This window comes from Colius striatus, chromosome 5 (genome assembly GCF_028858725.1).
Source record: "Colius striatus isolate bColStr4 chromosome 5, bColStr4.1.hap1, whole genome shotgun sequence".
Taxonomy (NCBI): domain Eukaryota; kingdom Metazoa; phylum Chordata; class Aves; order Coliiformes; family Coliidae; genus Colius; species Colius striatus.
The window spans coordinates 38,605,407-38,622,175 of record NC_084763.1 but is presented as its reverse complement, the minus strand read 5'-3'; the positions used below and the strand labels follow the sequence as shown (position 1 = coordinate 38,622,175).

At 35.8% G+C, this 16,769-nt stretch overlaps 1 protein-coding gene across 1 annotated transcript in view; it reads right to left on the bottom strand.

Moving 5' to 3' along the window:
• LOC104558108 (sodium channel protein type 5 subunit alpha-like) overlaps positions 1–15,555 on the bottom strand; it is a 39,393-nt gene extending 23,838 nt beyond the window's left edge. Inside the window, 10 exon segments of the mRNA XM_061997416.1 lie at positions 3,382–3,570; positions 4,453–4,647; positions 6,101–6,245; positions 6,822–6,885; positions 7,435–7,650; positions 8,584–8,675; positions 11,287–11,415; positions 12,462–12,551; positions 13,883–14,001; positions 15,283–15,555. Coding sequence (XP_061853400.1) covers positions 3,382–3,570; positions 4,453–4,647; positions 6,101–6,245; positions 6,822–6,885; positions 7,435–7,650; positions 8,584–8,675; positions 11,287–11,415; positions 12,462–12,551; positions 13,883–14,001; positions 15,283–15,555 — 1,512 coding nt within the window.
• Between the last annotated feature and the right edge of the window lie 1,214 nt (positions 15,556–16,769).

Genomic DNA, 16,769 nt, shown 5'->3' with positions numbered 1-16,769 from the left:
AGCCATAACATGAAGCAAACTGTCACATTTGATTGATAGTAGAACTCTACACTGGGGGAGCTCACACTGCTTCAATGATGCTCTAGGCTTTTTTTAATTTTATATGAAATATCAACATTTGTAGGACAAAGTGAGAACTGTGATATAGAGGAGTGAGAGGGATTGAGTCTTGTATGGGCAGACTAAGTATCTCGAAGAGCACTCATGGTTGATAAACACCTTCTTCTTTTGTCAACTGATCATCTGTAATTATCTGTATCCAACATACAACTAAAATCAGGACCTCACACAGTCACAATTAACTGGACCTGGGTAGAGACTTCTGTTAGAAAGTACAGCAATGAAGTTTAACCTCTGCAGAATATACTCCTTAAAAGTGGATTCCATTTAACATATCTTGTACCAAGTTCTGATGCAATTTATTACCCATTTCCAAAAGTTCCTGTACAGACATATGCATTACTTTTCCATTCTCTGCACATAGAGAGGGGAAAAGACCTTGGGAAGGGTCTGAAAATGTTATTTGTGAAATGTAAAAATATAAATTGCATTTGGCATCCAACTTGTGCCAATTTTGAAGTACAGAGTAGGAACAAAAGAAATTTTATCTCCTGGTTCAACACAGACACAGACATAGGCTTAGAAGAAAAAAATTGAACAGGGATAATCATCCATAAAAGGTTATTTTTTATACTTATAGAAAATATGACACCTGTTATAGAGAGACTTTTTCTGACTCAATAGGTGTAATAATATATTGCCAGAGCGTTTCAAGTACAGCAGAATGAAGTTAGGTCACAAAATGGCATAATATTCTTAACATGGCAGAGAAAACGTTAATGGCACTCTGTAAGAAACTTATACTACATTAAAGGAGATGACAGCTAGCAGTTGCTGCCAAGTGGATGGTTTTAACTCCTTCAACTCAGACACATAATTTAATATAGCTAGGATAAAGAAATTTAGAAGAAATTGTGACCATGCTGACTGACAGAATGAAACCCTAGTTCATTTTACTTGATATCTAATAAAAACTCCCCTACAAGGACACTCGAAAGGAAATCGCACCATTACTCCTTTAGCTCTGCTACTGGAAAGTTTCCATTTTCCATGAGATGTGTGGGAACAATCCTGATGTTCTCCCAGAAGCAAGAGAGAATCTGTCATGAAATGGAACAGGCTACCAGGGGGAAGGGGGAAGCGGGTGTGTCATAGAAAATATGTTGACAGGCAGAGGGGTGAGGGTTATTATTAAAATCAACACTGTATATTTGGTCATGATTTCCAGTTCTCAACATTTAGAGACCCTGTTTAGCCACGGTAAATGATCACCAAAGAAATAGAAGGAAGAAACACTTTTGAGAGAGTGAAGGAAGACTGCATTATCAAAGGTGTGTCTGGGACCAGGGTTTCATTTAAGGTGTTATTTGGACACAAACATCTACTTTTGCACCATCTGTTTTTCCAGTGGACTCTGTTTGGTCTAAGTCACAAACCTGTACTGGAAAATGGCTGTTGCTGAACCAGTACAAGAGCATTAAAAGCATTCTTCTGGGGTATTGCTGAAAATAACTCAGTATTATAGACAATTACCTGAGGTTTTGGGGTTTTTTTGAAGATTCAATCCAAGATTAAAATATTTAAAATAGGTATCCAAATGTGGATGTCTATGTGGAGGCAGAGAAAGATTAAGATTGGGAAGATCCTGTAGTAGTCCTCCCACTCCATCACTCAAAGGAGGGCAAACTTCAACTGTAGAGCCTTTTTCCAGCTATGTTCTGAACATCTCCAAAAACAAAGATCCAAAACTCTCCCTGGATGACCTATTCTAACGTTTATCCTCTGTCACTGTGATTTCCACCCCCCCTTTAATAACTAATCAGAATTTCTCTTGGTGCAACATGTTCCCCTTGACTTTCCATTGCATATCTGCATGAAGATATTGGCTCCTTCCTCTTCATACCCTTCCGTTAGATACTAGTAGAGAGCAAAAATCAGTTTCTTCCCTTTGTCCTTCAGGCTAAACAAACAGCCTCTCCACTCCTCCTCACACATCATGCCCTACAATCCCTTAATCATTTTGGTAGCCTCCAATAGCTTTGCATGATACCTCAACATAATTCTTCTGCAGGAGAGCTGAAAACTCAACATAATACTCCAGGTGCAGTTATCAAGTAAAGATACACACAGAGACTTTGTTACACTGAAATAGTAACAAATCTATACTTTAGATGGATGCTGGACCATGAGTAACGTGATAATTAGGACTTTCCATAAGATAGATGGTATTTTGCCAGTGTCAAAGGTACAGTGAAAAACCTCCAAGATTAAGCAAAGGAAGAATGAGAAGTCTTAACAGCAGTTTCTTAATGGATTTAGAAAGGAGCAACGAGCAGAGGAGCTAAAAGTCATTGCTGTAATAAAGCTGTGACATAGTGCATGTGGGATTCTGACTAATATTCAGGCGTTTGCATTTAATTTGTCCATGTGCACAATGCCTCTAAAATCCCATTATAATTGATGTATATCTTTTAATAGGTTTGAATCAGTTGTCTGAAGCCATTTGAGATGACGTATTGAAACGTCTGGACACCCACAATCTCAGACTAAGCAGACATGACACATAATGTCTGTATCCTTCTGTAGAGTAGGTGGATGCCAAGTAAGACACTCTAGAAATCCTCTAATCCCAAAAAATTAACTCTCCATTTCACTCCAGGAGTTTAGAACCTAAATCACATGTAGACACCTTCAAACAAAAACCTGGAGCACAATCCAGTTGCCTAATCCAAGAGTTCAGTAACATTTGAGATGCCACAATGTATTTGAGCTATCCACACAGTGTTGGAAGATGTGTCACAGACACCAAAGATACCCAGAATATCGAACCTGTCTATGGGCATCTAAAATGTCACTAGATGCTTTTAGTTAGACAAGTGAATCACACCTCTAACGTTAGAAATCTTAATACCAAACTAAATCCATCCCTAAATATTTAGGCCATATTTAGCTATGTGTACAAAAAAAGAAAGGTTAGGTCATTAGAGAAATTCTAAAATTTATAGGATTTTATATGTTTCTTTATGCAGCACAACAGAGATGTTGATGGATCTTACCAAAGCAGTAACTGCAGAGGGCTATAATGTGTCTTAAGTATGCTACTGACAGTCACTTCAAACTTTCCTTTCAAGTCCATACAGTGCTGTCTCCCTCTGGTCCCAAAATCTAACTTTCTGATTGCTTTAAAAAACAAGTTAATACAATGTATGTGAGGATAAAAAATTTTAAAAGTGGAAAAATTGCAAATAAAGGAAGAACTCTGCTCATGAAATTGATCTATCAAATGCAAATCTAATGAATACATCTATTTTGAATACTTACAAGTTTCTTGTGGCAGTGACCAGGCTGTGAATGAAATATATACTCCTCTTTGTTGTGATCATCTAAAATTAAGCTTTGCCTCAAATTTGTTTTTTCTTTGTCCAGCTCTTTTTCTTTTGAAATCTTCAAGTCAGCAACTGACGTTTCAGACATGATATGTAAGGCCTTATTACCTTCTGCAGCCAACATCTGTCAGAAGAAACAGCAAAAAGTCTATTAATACAAGAGAAAGGTCAGTGTTTTGCACTAACAATTCCTATCTTTCAAGTGTTAAACTACTGTGAAAAGACAGCAGTAAAAAATGCTATTCACAATACTGAAAGATAAGGTAGGGTTCTTATCAGCTAATGCAATTCAGGTTTGTCCTTGCCACTTTAGATATTCTTTTGCATCTGAATTACAAAATATTACAGTATATCCTTTTTCTCCACTTTTCTTGCTTTCAAAAGGATTTTGAGCCAAAAGACAATAGAAGACTAAGAGCTCAAACTAAAGTCTAAAATGTTAAATCTTTAGATTTAACATTAGAAACATAGATTTAACCTTTAGAAACATAGAAGAAAATCCTCAGTACAGCTTGGCAAGCCACAATTTCAGACAGAGAAACATTAAACTTTACAAGCCTCTCGATAGCTGTAGAGGAGAAATTTGGTAAACTCGTGATGCCTTTCACCTTAATGATGAAATTGGACACTTGCTAGAGCATATCTGTAAGTCCTCTTACAAGTCTGACTTTTCTGACTGTTAGTGCTAAATCAGAGGTATCTTCTATAAAAAGTTAAAGATAAAGATGTCTTAACAACAATTTTTACGCCATTCCTATACAATATCAGGTCTGCAAATCCTAAAACTTAATATGATTTAACTTGACTCATGCTGTTTGCTTGCATCACACAAATATTTATACATATTTAAAATATTTATACATATTTAAATATAAATACATACACATATCTATTTAAAAAGTGTGAGAAAGTATTGTAATAAGCACAAGTTTCACTAAAAACCTTATTTGCCTAATTCACAAACAGAAGAAAACAAAAGGAAACACATCTTATCTTATTTACAAACCTGTTCTTTCTCTAGAATTTTTTTTGCATCCTGAAGTAGTTTTTCCTTTGCCTCTGTTTCAGCAAGAGTAGCTCTGTTTTGCTCCTCATATGCCATAGTTACTACAGCCAAGATCAAATTGAAGAGGTAAAATGAACACAAAAAGATGACCCCCAGAAAAAATAAAATGTAGTTCTTTCCAGATGTACGGATAGTCTGTGAGAAAAAGGTAAAAGCTGTAATAAATTCTTATCACAATAATATTTACAATAGAATTTAACTTTACTAAATAGAACTAACTTTAAACAATTTACTTTCCTCTACAGTACAAAAGATCAACATACTACACTGTTTTCATTAAACAACAGTAGCATTGCTCTAAGTTATACAGAAGGTGTAGAAGTATATCTTATCAGGAGTTCCCCTGGCCTTAAAGTAAATAAATTTCATCTCTTAAACTCTGTGATCATACAATATTTTCTCTTTATGTAACAGACTGTCAAACATAATTATGCCACATACTGCAGAGAAGAATTAACAAGATCCATTCTTAAAATTAAATGAAATATCTCCCAGCAAATCAGGCAAATGATGTCAGAGTTTAAGTTATGAGAAGACAACTTAAGCTGCAAAGAGATATTCAGGTGACTACAGATGAAATTAATGAAACTCAGTTGTAATGATAAAAGGTAGGATTATCTAAACAATCATGAAAGATGTTGTAACTAGAGAATCAGGACTTACTCTTACTTTCTTTTTTTTTATGGCAGCAGATGGCTCAAAAGCCCTTAGACATTAAAAACTAAAAACCGTGTGATTTCCAAATGGCAAAAAGAAGATGTATCCATTTAAAAAAATCTCAGTTAATAAAGATTGCTGGAAAAGAAAAGTTAAAGTGCACTGTGTGAAAGTTACAGGACAAGGCAAAAGATAATTCCCTTCTTGCAAAGGCACTGCATAGATATAAGGGATATAGAGAGTTCTTTACATGCAATCTTAGTCATAGAATCATAGAATCATTTCAGCTTGAAGAGATGTTTAAGATCATTGAGTCCAGCCTTTGTCCCAGCCCTATCAACCACTAGACCTCTTCTCTAAGTGCAACATCCAATCGTCTCCAAAACACTTCCAGGGACAGTGACTCCACCACGTCCTTGGGCAGGCTGTTCCAATGCCTGACAACCCTTTCAGTAAAAAAATTCTTCCTAATATCCAGCTAATTCCTCATTTTTGTAAAAAAGCAGAATTTAAAAGTTAGATTTAGTTCTATGAACTAAAATACTATGAGGAGTGAGGACTCAAAAGTAAGACAAACAGAGCATGTAACAACTCTTCATATCCCTTGCAGCAGCAGTGACCTCACTAGCCAGATCTACTAGCCAGATACCATATCTGCATCCTCTGGTGGTTACATGTAAACATTTAGCTATTAATTACTGACCCAAGTGTGTTCTCCAACAATAAGTACTCATAGCAGGATTGTTCCCATCCATTGCTACTTCCAGAAGGTGTTACAACTTGTCACTTGAAGCTGCTTCCTTAATGATTAAGTTGATTTTAATATAAATTTGTTGTCACTAATTTTAAAAAGGGTGCAGACTTTTCCAGTAGACATAAAACTTTAAACTGTACAGCTAAAGTCATTCTAGCAGACAACAAAAGTACTTACCTGTCTGTAGAGACGCTCCCAGTAATCCTGTGTCATCAGACGGAATAAAGAAAGGAAAGCCCAGCCAAAATGATCAAAACTTGTATAACCAAAGTCAGGATTCTTCCCAATCTTCTTACAGGTATAGTTTTCTGGACACTCTTTTCTAAGGGGCCACAAAAGAAATATTAAACAATACTTACTTGCAGTATTAGATGGTATCTGAAAGTACCCAGATTTGTTCAGTTTATCTGAAAGTCTATTTCATTACTCCCCAGTGTAATTCTGTCAGAGGGGCCGAGTTAGAATAGACAGTCCTAGAAAGCCATTTGTATAGTCAAATAAATTTGAGACACTCTAGCTCTGTCTAGATGGAAAACTCTCCACAAATGTAGGATACATGCAAACAAATACGTACAGAAAAAAATGGAAATATGTTACCTTTAAATAATTCACCAAGATGAGGACAGCTTACTAATATCTCAGAACTCTTTACTGATCTGTTCCTCTCCTTTAAATCATTCTACATTGCCATTATACTACTAGTGGTTAGCAACAAAGCACATATATAATTGCTTGCATCTTAGTACTTCATCATTTTTCTGATGTTATATAGCTGTTTTTTCTTTTATAGACATCTCACCTTCCTGAAAAATCATGACCATTCATATAGGCAAAAAATAAAACCACAGTACATCCGGAGCAAAAACAAGAAAGTACTAAAACTGTTTTATTCACTTACTTAGGATTTGAACTGAACCCACAAAGCAATATTTCAGAAGATTTATTCATTCTGTAGCAGATATCTAACAAAAAAAAAAATCAAGGAATCATAAAATCAGAAGTTGTCTGTCCCTACTGCATTCTTGACAATAAAACGTATATTACTGCATTTCAAAAAACACTCTGATGCACCAAATTTCTGTGAAGGACAAAGGGTGTGTAGGGCTGTTTCTCCACAGATCTATCCCTATTAACTGCACAACTCACAATGTATGATTTTATTTGCTCTCCAGTAAAAATAAGAATCTCTGTGAGAGGTAGGCAAAATACAGATTAAGTAGTGGAAAAAAATAATTCTCTGTGCAGTACTCCTAAACTTAAGATCACCTTGCAATGTGCATAGATAAAGAAGTAAATGCTTATAGAAATTTCAATCTCTTCTATCCCAGAAACTGTTCATCTTTCTCCAAATGCAAGGTTCACTAATCTCACTTTCAGTTGTCCCAGAGACTTGTGCAAATGGAAGGACGTATCTTCTAATGAGAAATACACACAACTATATTTTAACATCTCTGTGAAAAAACAAGACATACATTGGAAGAGAAACAGATTATGCAAAGGGAGAAAAGGACAAAACTTACCTTCATTGTCTGGTACGTATATTTTGGCGTCCTTACATAATATGTCATGGTATGTAGTATTTTCGAGGACACATTTGGATGTTAAATTGCCCATAAAAAGTTGGAGGCCTATTAGAGCAAATACACTCAAGCAAAAAACAGTCAAGATCAACACATCAGTGAGTTTCTTAACAGATTCAATAAGAGAATTTACGATGACTTTCAGACCTAGAAAAATGAGATTCAATAATATGCAAAATGAGAAGATGAATGCAGTAGTGTTCCCATATGACCAATAGTTGCAAATATGTTAAAAACAAGCAGTATAAATGGTTTTGTAACTTGAGTACTAAATGAGTTAAAATAAAGCACAGGAATGAGTATTTTTACTTAAATCCCTAATCACAACTCATTTAGCTTTTACTTCTTCCTACCACTAATCCTGCTAACTTGAAAATTCTAAATTAAGATGTCATCTAAACACTTATGAGAGCTTTGATGAATATGGACAGATTTCTGTGCTTGATTAACATTAAATGAGCACTTCCCATTGTGCCAAATACACATTACAGTAAATAATAGCTTCTGCTGATTTCAGGGAATTTTGTCTTAGAAGACAATGCCTCACACGTGTCATGAGTTTAAGAGGAAAATAACATTTATGACACTGGGAAGGGAACAAATACATGTGGCGGACTACCCAGCTGTAAAAGCAGGTTGGCAGAAAAGGATCTTGAGGTTCTGATGGACACCAATTCAAACATGAGCCAACAAAGTTGCCTTGTGACAAACAAGATGAATACTAATACTTAGGTAACAAAGTGTAATGCGAAAGCAGAGATACGTTGGTATAGCAATACTATGTTAAGACAATGTATTGAATAGGGTATGTTGCTCAGGAAAAACAAAAAGGCACTGAGCTAAGCAAAACTGAACATTAGTGATACAAAAATTTGCCTGTATCAAAATCATTTTGAGGAAATATGATAAAAAATATCCATTTAGGATTCTGCTGAGAGTTACCACAGACTGCAAATGAGTCACACCTTAGGTACCATTAACCATCACAGAAACTGACTAGAAAGACGAGAATAGCAGAGGAATTAGAAATAATATACTGCTGAAGCAGAGAGAAAATTAGTAACATATGTTTTTCCTTACCTGGTATTACTGAAATAGCTTTCAGAGTCCTCAGTACTCTGAAAGTTCGAAGAGCTGAAAACTTCTCTTTAAGAGTACACAGAGTAACATACCTACAAAATCAAACCACCATATAACTGAATGACAAAGACGTAGCTTTTCATGGCATATGCATATTGAGCACACAGCAATAGGTAAAATATAGAAAAAAATATTTTGAGTGTGTCCTAAGGTAAATGTCTAAAGGTAGGAATTTAAGTGCATTTCTAGCTGTTGATATAAAATAATTAGATTTTTGAATAGTGCTTCTGAGAAGAAACACAGTAAGTTCTTACTTAGTGAGGATTTGGATGCTTAACTTTTGAAGTGTTTGTCTACCGAAATGTCAAATAAATATAAAACCTTCAATGTCATAACCACATCCTCTCATACAGTGGATAATCTTATTTAGACGAACACATAAAATACCTGTTGCAGCTATCTCAAAACTATTCAATACTTTAGGTGAAGGGAGTTAAGCTAAACTACTTTTACAACATGTTAATTCTGTACTACATGGCTATCTTTCTTTTATTTAATAGTCAGCTAAGAACTTGAGTACTGAAACTAGATTCAATTTAATGGTTTCAACAATTTGAAAATTTGAGGAAATGAGGATTTTAAGAATTACACAATCTATACAGCACTTTAACAGGTTACCCCTTATTTTATAAGCCTTATTTCACCTTGGAATGGACATGAATTGTGGCTCATCTTATGACAAGGTGACCTGATCTAGGTGAATCTGCTTCTGCAGGGGGGGTGGACTAGATGATCTCTAAAGGTCCCTTCCAACCCCTACCATTCTATGATAACTGGTAATATAAATTCTTAACCTAAAAAGTCTCAGTAACAGAATGTGAGAAACGTAGGTCGGAAAGTATCTCTGGAGGTGACCTCCCACTCAAAGCCTGACTTTGTAGCAATAGTTCAGAACTGGATGGCTTTGCCTAACCTGTAAGATTATATAATTCTCAAGTACCTTAAGTGATACTTTCATTTGTTGCACAATACGAGCAAAAAATCCCAGGAGATGGTATGTTGCAAACTGCTCATATCTGCTTGAACACAGATGAATTAGGAGTATGGGCAGGGAAGTAGGACCATAAAATGAAATTGTTCATATAGCTGTTGGACTGCTTGACAGTTACTGATGATTAACAATGTTTAAGCTTCTTAGTGGTTTATAGATTACCTATAAGAACCATGAAAGGATGAGAGGTAGCAGATGTAAGTTACTATACGAGACATTTCAATTAGAAATTTGGGATAAAAAAACCCCACAATGTGGTTGGAATGGCTTCCTCAGGGAGGTTGTTGAATCTCCATGCTCAGAGAAACTCAGAACTTGACTGGATTAGGTTCTGAGCAACGTAATCTAAAATGGTTCTGCTTTTAGCATGGAGCTGGACTACATGATCTCCACGGGTCTCTTCCAATCTAAATTACACCTACAATAAATTAAAACAAGATAACTGAAAACTATTCAGAACAGCTAAATGACAAAGACTTGCTTTGAAAGCTCTGAGGCTGGGCATGAAGTGAATCTGTTCACTGTTGCAAGACTATTTTTTTTTTTTTTGAGATTAACATTCTGTACTTGAGATGCAAGTTCTCACTTGGTTTCTTCCTTGGCTCTTGTCCACCTAGCTAGCTGGTTTGGATATGAATTTAAAATTGACCACAGCAGTTATCCATGTGACCTATTACCCTGTCTTCACCGGTAACAGATGCTTACAGGGAAGCTTAGAATCAAGCCACTGACACTTCCCCTATTTCTTCCAGCAAAATTATAGCTCAAGGACTTCTTAAACAAGACATTGTACCTTTGTGTTAAAAATAACCCTGAATGCATTGTCATCCAGAATTTTGTCCAGAAGTCTTCTGCATGCAACTGAGTTTTTTTGCATCCACAACCTCCTATGGGAATATGCCTACATGCAGAGGAAAAAACTACTCCCCTTTTATTCTGCCATCTGACAACTTCATTTTGTGCCTTCAGCACTTGTTGGAGAAAAAAAATAAATTGTTTATTCTCTCTTTGGCTCTGTGCCACAGGCTTCAAGCATGTTTTGAGATGTCAGGAGCAAAACTACAGAAGAAGAATACAGGCCACACAGTGTAACAACTATGTGTTCTGCTTTTGTCTTTATTTCTTACCCATTATGTCCTTCTCTGATCATGATTGCACACTGAAGTGGTGTTTTCAGGAGATTGTCTATTTTAACACCAACATCATCTTCCCCACAAGTGACAGCTATTTCAGAGCTTGTGTGTATGCAAAGCTAGGTCTGTTTTCCCTTAAGCATCACTTTACATTCTTGGGATTTCATTTTCTCTTGTGACTCACTTTGCATCCGCTCAAATGAGTTCCATCTGATTCAGAGCACAGCTAAGACAAAATACGGAGGCATGCTTGGTTTTGGCTGTTGACTCTTTACAAAGTTTAAATATGTACCAAATTGAGAACAATGAAACAGTTCTAAGCTGAATTTTGCTTTTAGGTCTTGCTTTAAGGTCTGTGACTATTTTTCTATTCAAAGATATGCAAAAAAGTGATTCAATCACAGAAACTTTTGAGCTGGTAGGACGCCAACCACTGTAAAGAATTTCAGGAATATCAAATAGCATTTTTTTCTGTATGTTTGTCCCTCGATGGTGAAAGAAAAATTGAGTTCTACTTACGCTATGACAGTGACGACAAGATCCAAGCAGTTCCATGGATCTCGAAGAAAGGTAAACTCATTCCAAACAAATCCTTTTGCTACTACTTTTATCAATATTTCAACAGTATATATGCCAGTAAAAAGATATCTGAGAAGGAAATTGGATATTAAAGTTCTAGAAATTAAAATGTTAATGATCTTGAGATACATTCAGGCACATTTCTCTCTTTTCTAAGATTTAGTCACTGGGTGAAGATGAATGTAAGAAAATGTGAAGTAAAATAGGACAGGTTCCATTAATTTCAGAAACATCATGGGTATAAGAAGTCACCCTCCTGAATTTTAGTGAGATTTCCATGTAAAACTATAATCACAAATGTTCACATAAGCATACCACACTATTTCTGGATGAAGGATAGCTCACATTTCCTTATGAAAAATTTTTGAGACTGTGTTTGTATGTTCTAAAGCAGGCTGGGAAATTTCAAAGCCTTAACATTTTGGCAGAACAATAACAGCAAAGATTTAATGTAGCCTGTAAAGTTTGCATTTATTCTGAGCAGTACTCTATAACTGAAAGAAATCCTATATAAAATTAAACTGTCATTCTCACCATGCTTACCCCAAAATAAGAGGAATTAAAATTATAGAACATCTGAGGTTTCAGACACATTTTCAAGATCTAAATCTAGAACATTAACTCAAGTCACATTGGTTACAGTGTACAATTACAAAAGGTAACAAGATATTATTAACAGATGGCTTCCTAGCATAAACAAGAGAACCAGGAGTGTCCCTAGGAAAGACTGAAATGTATATTTATCTTCCTGTAGCTTTTTGTATGAGCCAGCCATAACACACATTCAGGTTATTGCCTTAGAATGAGAGATATTAAGTTAGAATTCTGTGGCATAGTCTCTATAAAAGACTTAAAATGGGGCAACCTTCTATGTTACACCAGGTAGCAAAATTAGCCAACATACAGAAAAGGGCATATAGTCTAAGTCTAAGAAAAGGCACTAAAGCTCCACAGAAGACAGTGGGATATGATAATCACAACCTTAAATCTCCCTTAGAGGTCTGTCAGAGAATTTTCAGGAGCTGGAATTAGATCATTAAATTATTTAAATTTTTCAGTCCAGCACAATACTATCCTTAGAAAAGGAGTAAACAAATGGGAACTGAGATACTTACTCAGTCCAGCTGAGTGCTTCTGGAAAGTCCTTTACAGCCATGGAAGCACAATTGAGTACCACAGTACATGTAATAAAGCCAACAAATAATGTGAATAATAAGTTAAGGAAAAAATGCTGTATTATAAAACAATACAGTTTAGAAAAGTTGCTGATTTACACACAAAATCCCCTGCAGATAAACAAATACCACATTAGTTTTGAATATGCTCTGGACTTTTTATGTGCTTTCCAAAGAAATTTGTGTCAGCTCAAACTTCTGCTCAGGTGGTTAAACTTCAAGATTTAAAAGTAAGAGTGAATTATATGCCTGTGGAGATAGTTTAGGAAGTTAAGGTATCAGTGAGACGTAATATGTTTGACAGATGAGGAACATCGATAAATGAAAAAAAAACAAAAAGAAAAATGCACCACAATGCCATAATAACAAAGGTTTTAAGCCTAGGCCTAGAAAATCAGCTTTAAAAGGTTAGTTATTTCTAACCAGTGTTCCTTGAAACTGGGAGCCCAAATAGACATTCTTGCAAGAGACACCTATATACTACTACAAGTTCAGAAAGCTTTCTGATTTTATGAGACAGATGATGAAAATATACATAAGAAAAAGTGTTCTTTCATGCAAGTTCACTTTTTCCCACCTAATAAAAGTGAGGTTTTTTTATAAACCAAACAGTGGTCTTACATTTAAGGTTTATTTGAAATTGAAGAGCAAATCCAGTAATTTCTCATAACATGAATACACATTCAAAGTCAGCTATAAGCTCCTATAAAAAGGATCTATTTATACAAATTGGAAAGTCCAAATTAAAACAGATGTTTGGCAGAAGGAGAAGAAATTACTCAGCCTATGGTTTTGCTCTTGCATTCCTTCATATTTTTACATTCTTGAAAATATGTTTATATTTTTGCAAAAATATAAATAGTGGGCACTCTTCAGAACCTTCTCAACTCCACTGTGAAATATAATGCTTAGGATAACATTAGACTCTTTCAGCGAAGAATTGCCATAAATCACATCCTTCACATTTTAATAATTAGGGAGTCACTGTTGTGTTACGGGTTTGGGGTGGGGTTTTTTGTTTGGTTTTTTTTTTTTTTTTAATGTTGTTCTCCAGTCCCTTTACCAGCTTTGGACATGCTCCAGCACCTCAATGTTCTTCTTGTAAATGTCGTTTCAGAGCAGTATCTGCAAATCTGACTTTAAATGTGAGGTTTTTGTCGTTTTTACTTGTACCAACACAGTGTAAATATCCTAATTACCATAAAACAAGATTCAGTATAACTTTTCAAATCCTTACTACAGCCACATTTGCATTAATATGAACATGAACTTGCTTTTACACTATGAGTAGAGGAATAGAATGACAGGAGATTGTACAATGTGTTTTAAAATGGAAATAAAGGAAACCATTAAAAGGATATGAATTGATCAGAATTTTAATTGATGCTTTTCTGATTGGATTGAAAGGGCCAAATATACACAAGGCAGGTGTGGCAGTAAACCGGAAAATAGTCCTCCTTTTATTTATCACCATAAAAGTCTATAAAAAAGGATTCATAGCACATGAAACATTTCAATGAAACAAATTTTTCTTAATAAAATTAAATGTTTAGGTTCTAAAATGTACATCTAGAACTGTATCTAACTGCAATTATGAGTACAGTTTTCCTATACTCTCACTTGGAGCTGTGACCTGGCATACTACATTTTGAAAGAAAGACATCAGCAACACAAAATTGCATCATTGCCTGTGAGGATAAAGTAGGAATGGGAATACATACATAGTCTACAAATGTTTATTTACAAAATACATATTGTGTAGGACTGACATAACCTAGTCCAGTCAAAGCAAAAAGTTTAATTTTGAAATACCTCTAAACTATCAATTAACACTGTAACATCCCTCTAAGCTATCTCAAAGTTGTCACTCTAAGTAAAAATCTCTTAAATCAAAAACGCTGTTCACCAGCTTGTATGTAAATTTCTTCAACTGAATTGGGCCTCAGTTTCACTTCATCAAGAATACTGCTTTGATTACTTTGAGGGGAAAAAAAACATCTCTGGAAGATGAGAGCTTTCTCTCTGTTCTCCAACTAAATTATTGTATTCCAGTGACTTGCTGGTATACATAACAGACAGCAACTTAGGACTGGATGGAATCTTCTGCTCCTTAGGGTCAAGTCCCTCTCAATAGTAAGTGATCACCGAATAGACAATTCATTCAGAAGGGATTACACATTACTGTAGGCAACAACACAAACCACTTCTTAGTATGGAATATGTGCAATTATAAACATAGTTCAATAAATAAAGATGATGAGATATGAAATCAAGGAAAATTAATTTACTTTCATGATAACATACAGTTTTGCTGCACAAAGAACTGCAAATAACTCAAAAATGTCTCTGAATTTGCATAATGTTTGTAATTCAGCAAAAGCGTTTGCAGAAAGTCAATGATTTCTGCACAATCTACTGTTTGACTGGCATTGTTTATATGATAGTGGGTTCAGCCCCACAGACATCATAGAAACTGCTCTTGAAAATAAAGCATCAGTTATCTCAGAATATATTTCCTATAAAAGTGTATGTCAAGTGTATCATGTTTTCATAATTAACTCTGATTGGAACTTAAAATGCTTTTTCATTACAGAATGCAGAGCATACCTTAGCAGTCCTGCCCCCCAAAATGCTAGTAATGTTCAAAGATCTGTCTACAGAACAATAAAAAAAACCAGCATCTCCTGAACAGAGCTTTTACTATCTCTTGAGAGTTCATCAGACAAAATTAAATTTAAGAAATGCCTTTGAAGGTTTAAACCTTGTGATCACTGTAGTATGGATCAAGATCTTCCAGGGGTTCTCCAATGAGCTCCACAGGAAGGTCCCCATACAGAGATGGCAGGTTTTTGTAGGTTTTCAGATCAAGCTGAGGAGTAACTTTATCTTCTTCAAATCCTTGGTCCTTTTTCTTCTTTTTATCTTTGCCTTGCTGCTCTTTTTTCTTAGCAATTCTGTCCCCAATAGCTGCCAAGGACTCAGGGGTGAAACGTCGAAAGCTGTTGGTTTCAGGTGGCCAAAAGAAGGAATCCATTTTTCCTTGTATACGTTTATATCTGGTGCTAGAAGTAACTTAAAAGAGAAAGCTACTGACAATTAGAAAATAACAGAAATAACACACAATTCAAAACTAATACCCATTAGATAAATTACTTCAGCCTTCTGTGAAACTTATATGAAGATAGGATAGGATAGGATAGGATAGGATAGGATAGGATAGGATAGGATAGGATAGGATGACTATTTTGTTTGGAAGCGATCTACAATCATGATTCAGTCCAACTGTCTGACCAACTCAGGGCTGAACAAATTAAAGCATGTTGTTAAGAGCACTGTCCATCTGCCTCTGAAACATTGACAGGCCTGGGGCATCGACTGCCTCTCTGGGAAGCCCATTTCAGTGTTTGACCACCTACATAGTAAAGAAATGCTTCCTAACATCCAGTCTAAACCTCCCCTGGCATAGCTTTGGACCACTCCCACACATCCTACCACTCAGTAACAGGGAGAAGAGATTAGCTCCTCCCTTTTCACTTCCCCTCCTCATGAAGCTTTGGAGACCAATGAGGTTGCCCCTCAGACTCCTTTTCTCCAACATAGACAAGCCTAAAGTCCTCAGCCATTTCTCACAGGACATGCCTTCCAGTCCTGTCACCAGCTTTGTTGCCCTCCTCTGGATGTATTCAAGGACACTCACATCCTTCTTCAATTGTGGGGCCCAGAACGGCACAAAGCACTTGGGGAGGCTGCACCAATGCTGAATAAAGTGAGATAATCACCTGTTTTGACTGTTGGTTATCCCGTGTGTGATGCATCCCAGGATATAAAGCAAAACCAATTGGAAGCATATTCACTTAGAAGAAAGAATAACGTAAAACAAGGTTGACAAAGATCAACAATTGACTCTGGATCCACCCTGTATAACTTAAGTTTCAGAAAAGATACTTTTACTCTTTGCCTTTTCAGCTAGGAAGTAACAAATCACATCTCTATCAGAACTCTGACAATCACATAATTGCTTTTCTCTGTAGCAGTTTACAGTACCAGCAGCCTTGAACCTTAGTTACTGTACCTCTGTCCTCCTTGCAAATGGAAGTTAGCTCCAAATCTACCACCCCTGACACTTAACTGGATCACAAAAGGGTCTAATTAAAAGGACCTTGAGGATCACTGGATCCATCCCTGTAATGGTTTTGCCCAGGCCAGGTTTTTTAGTAGCAGGGGGAGCTACAGGAGTGGTTTCTTTAA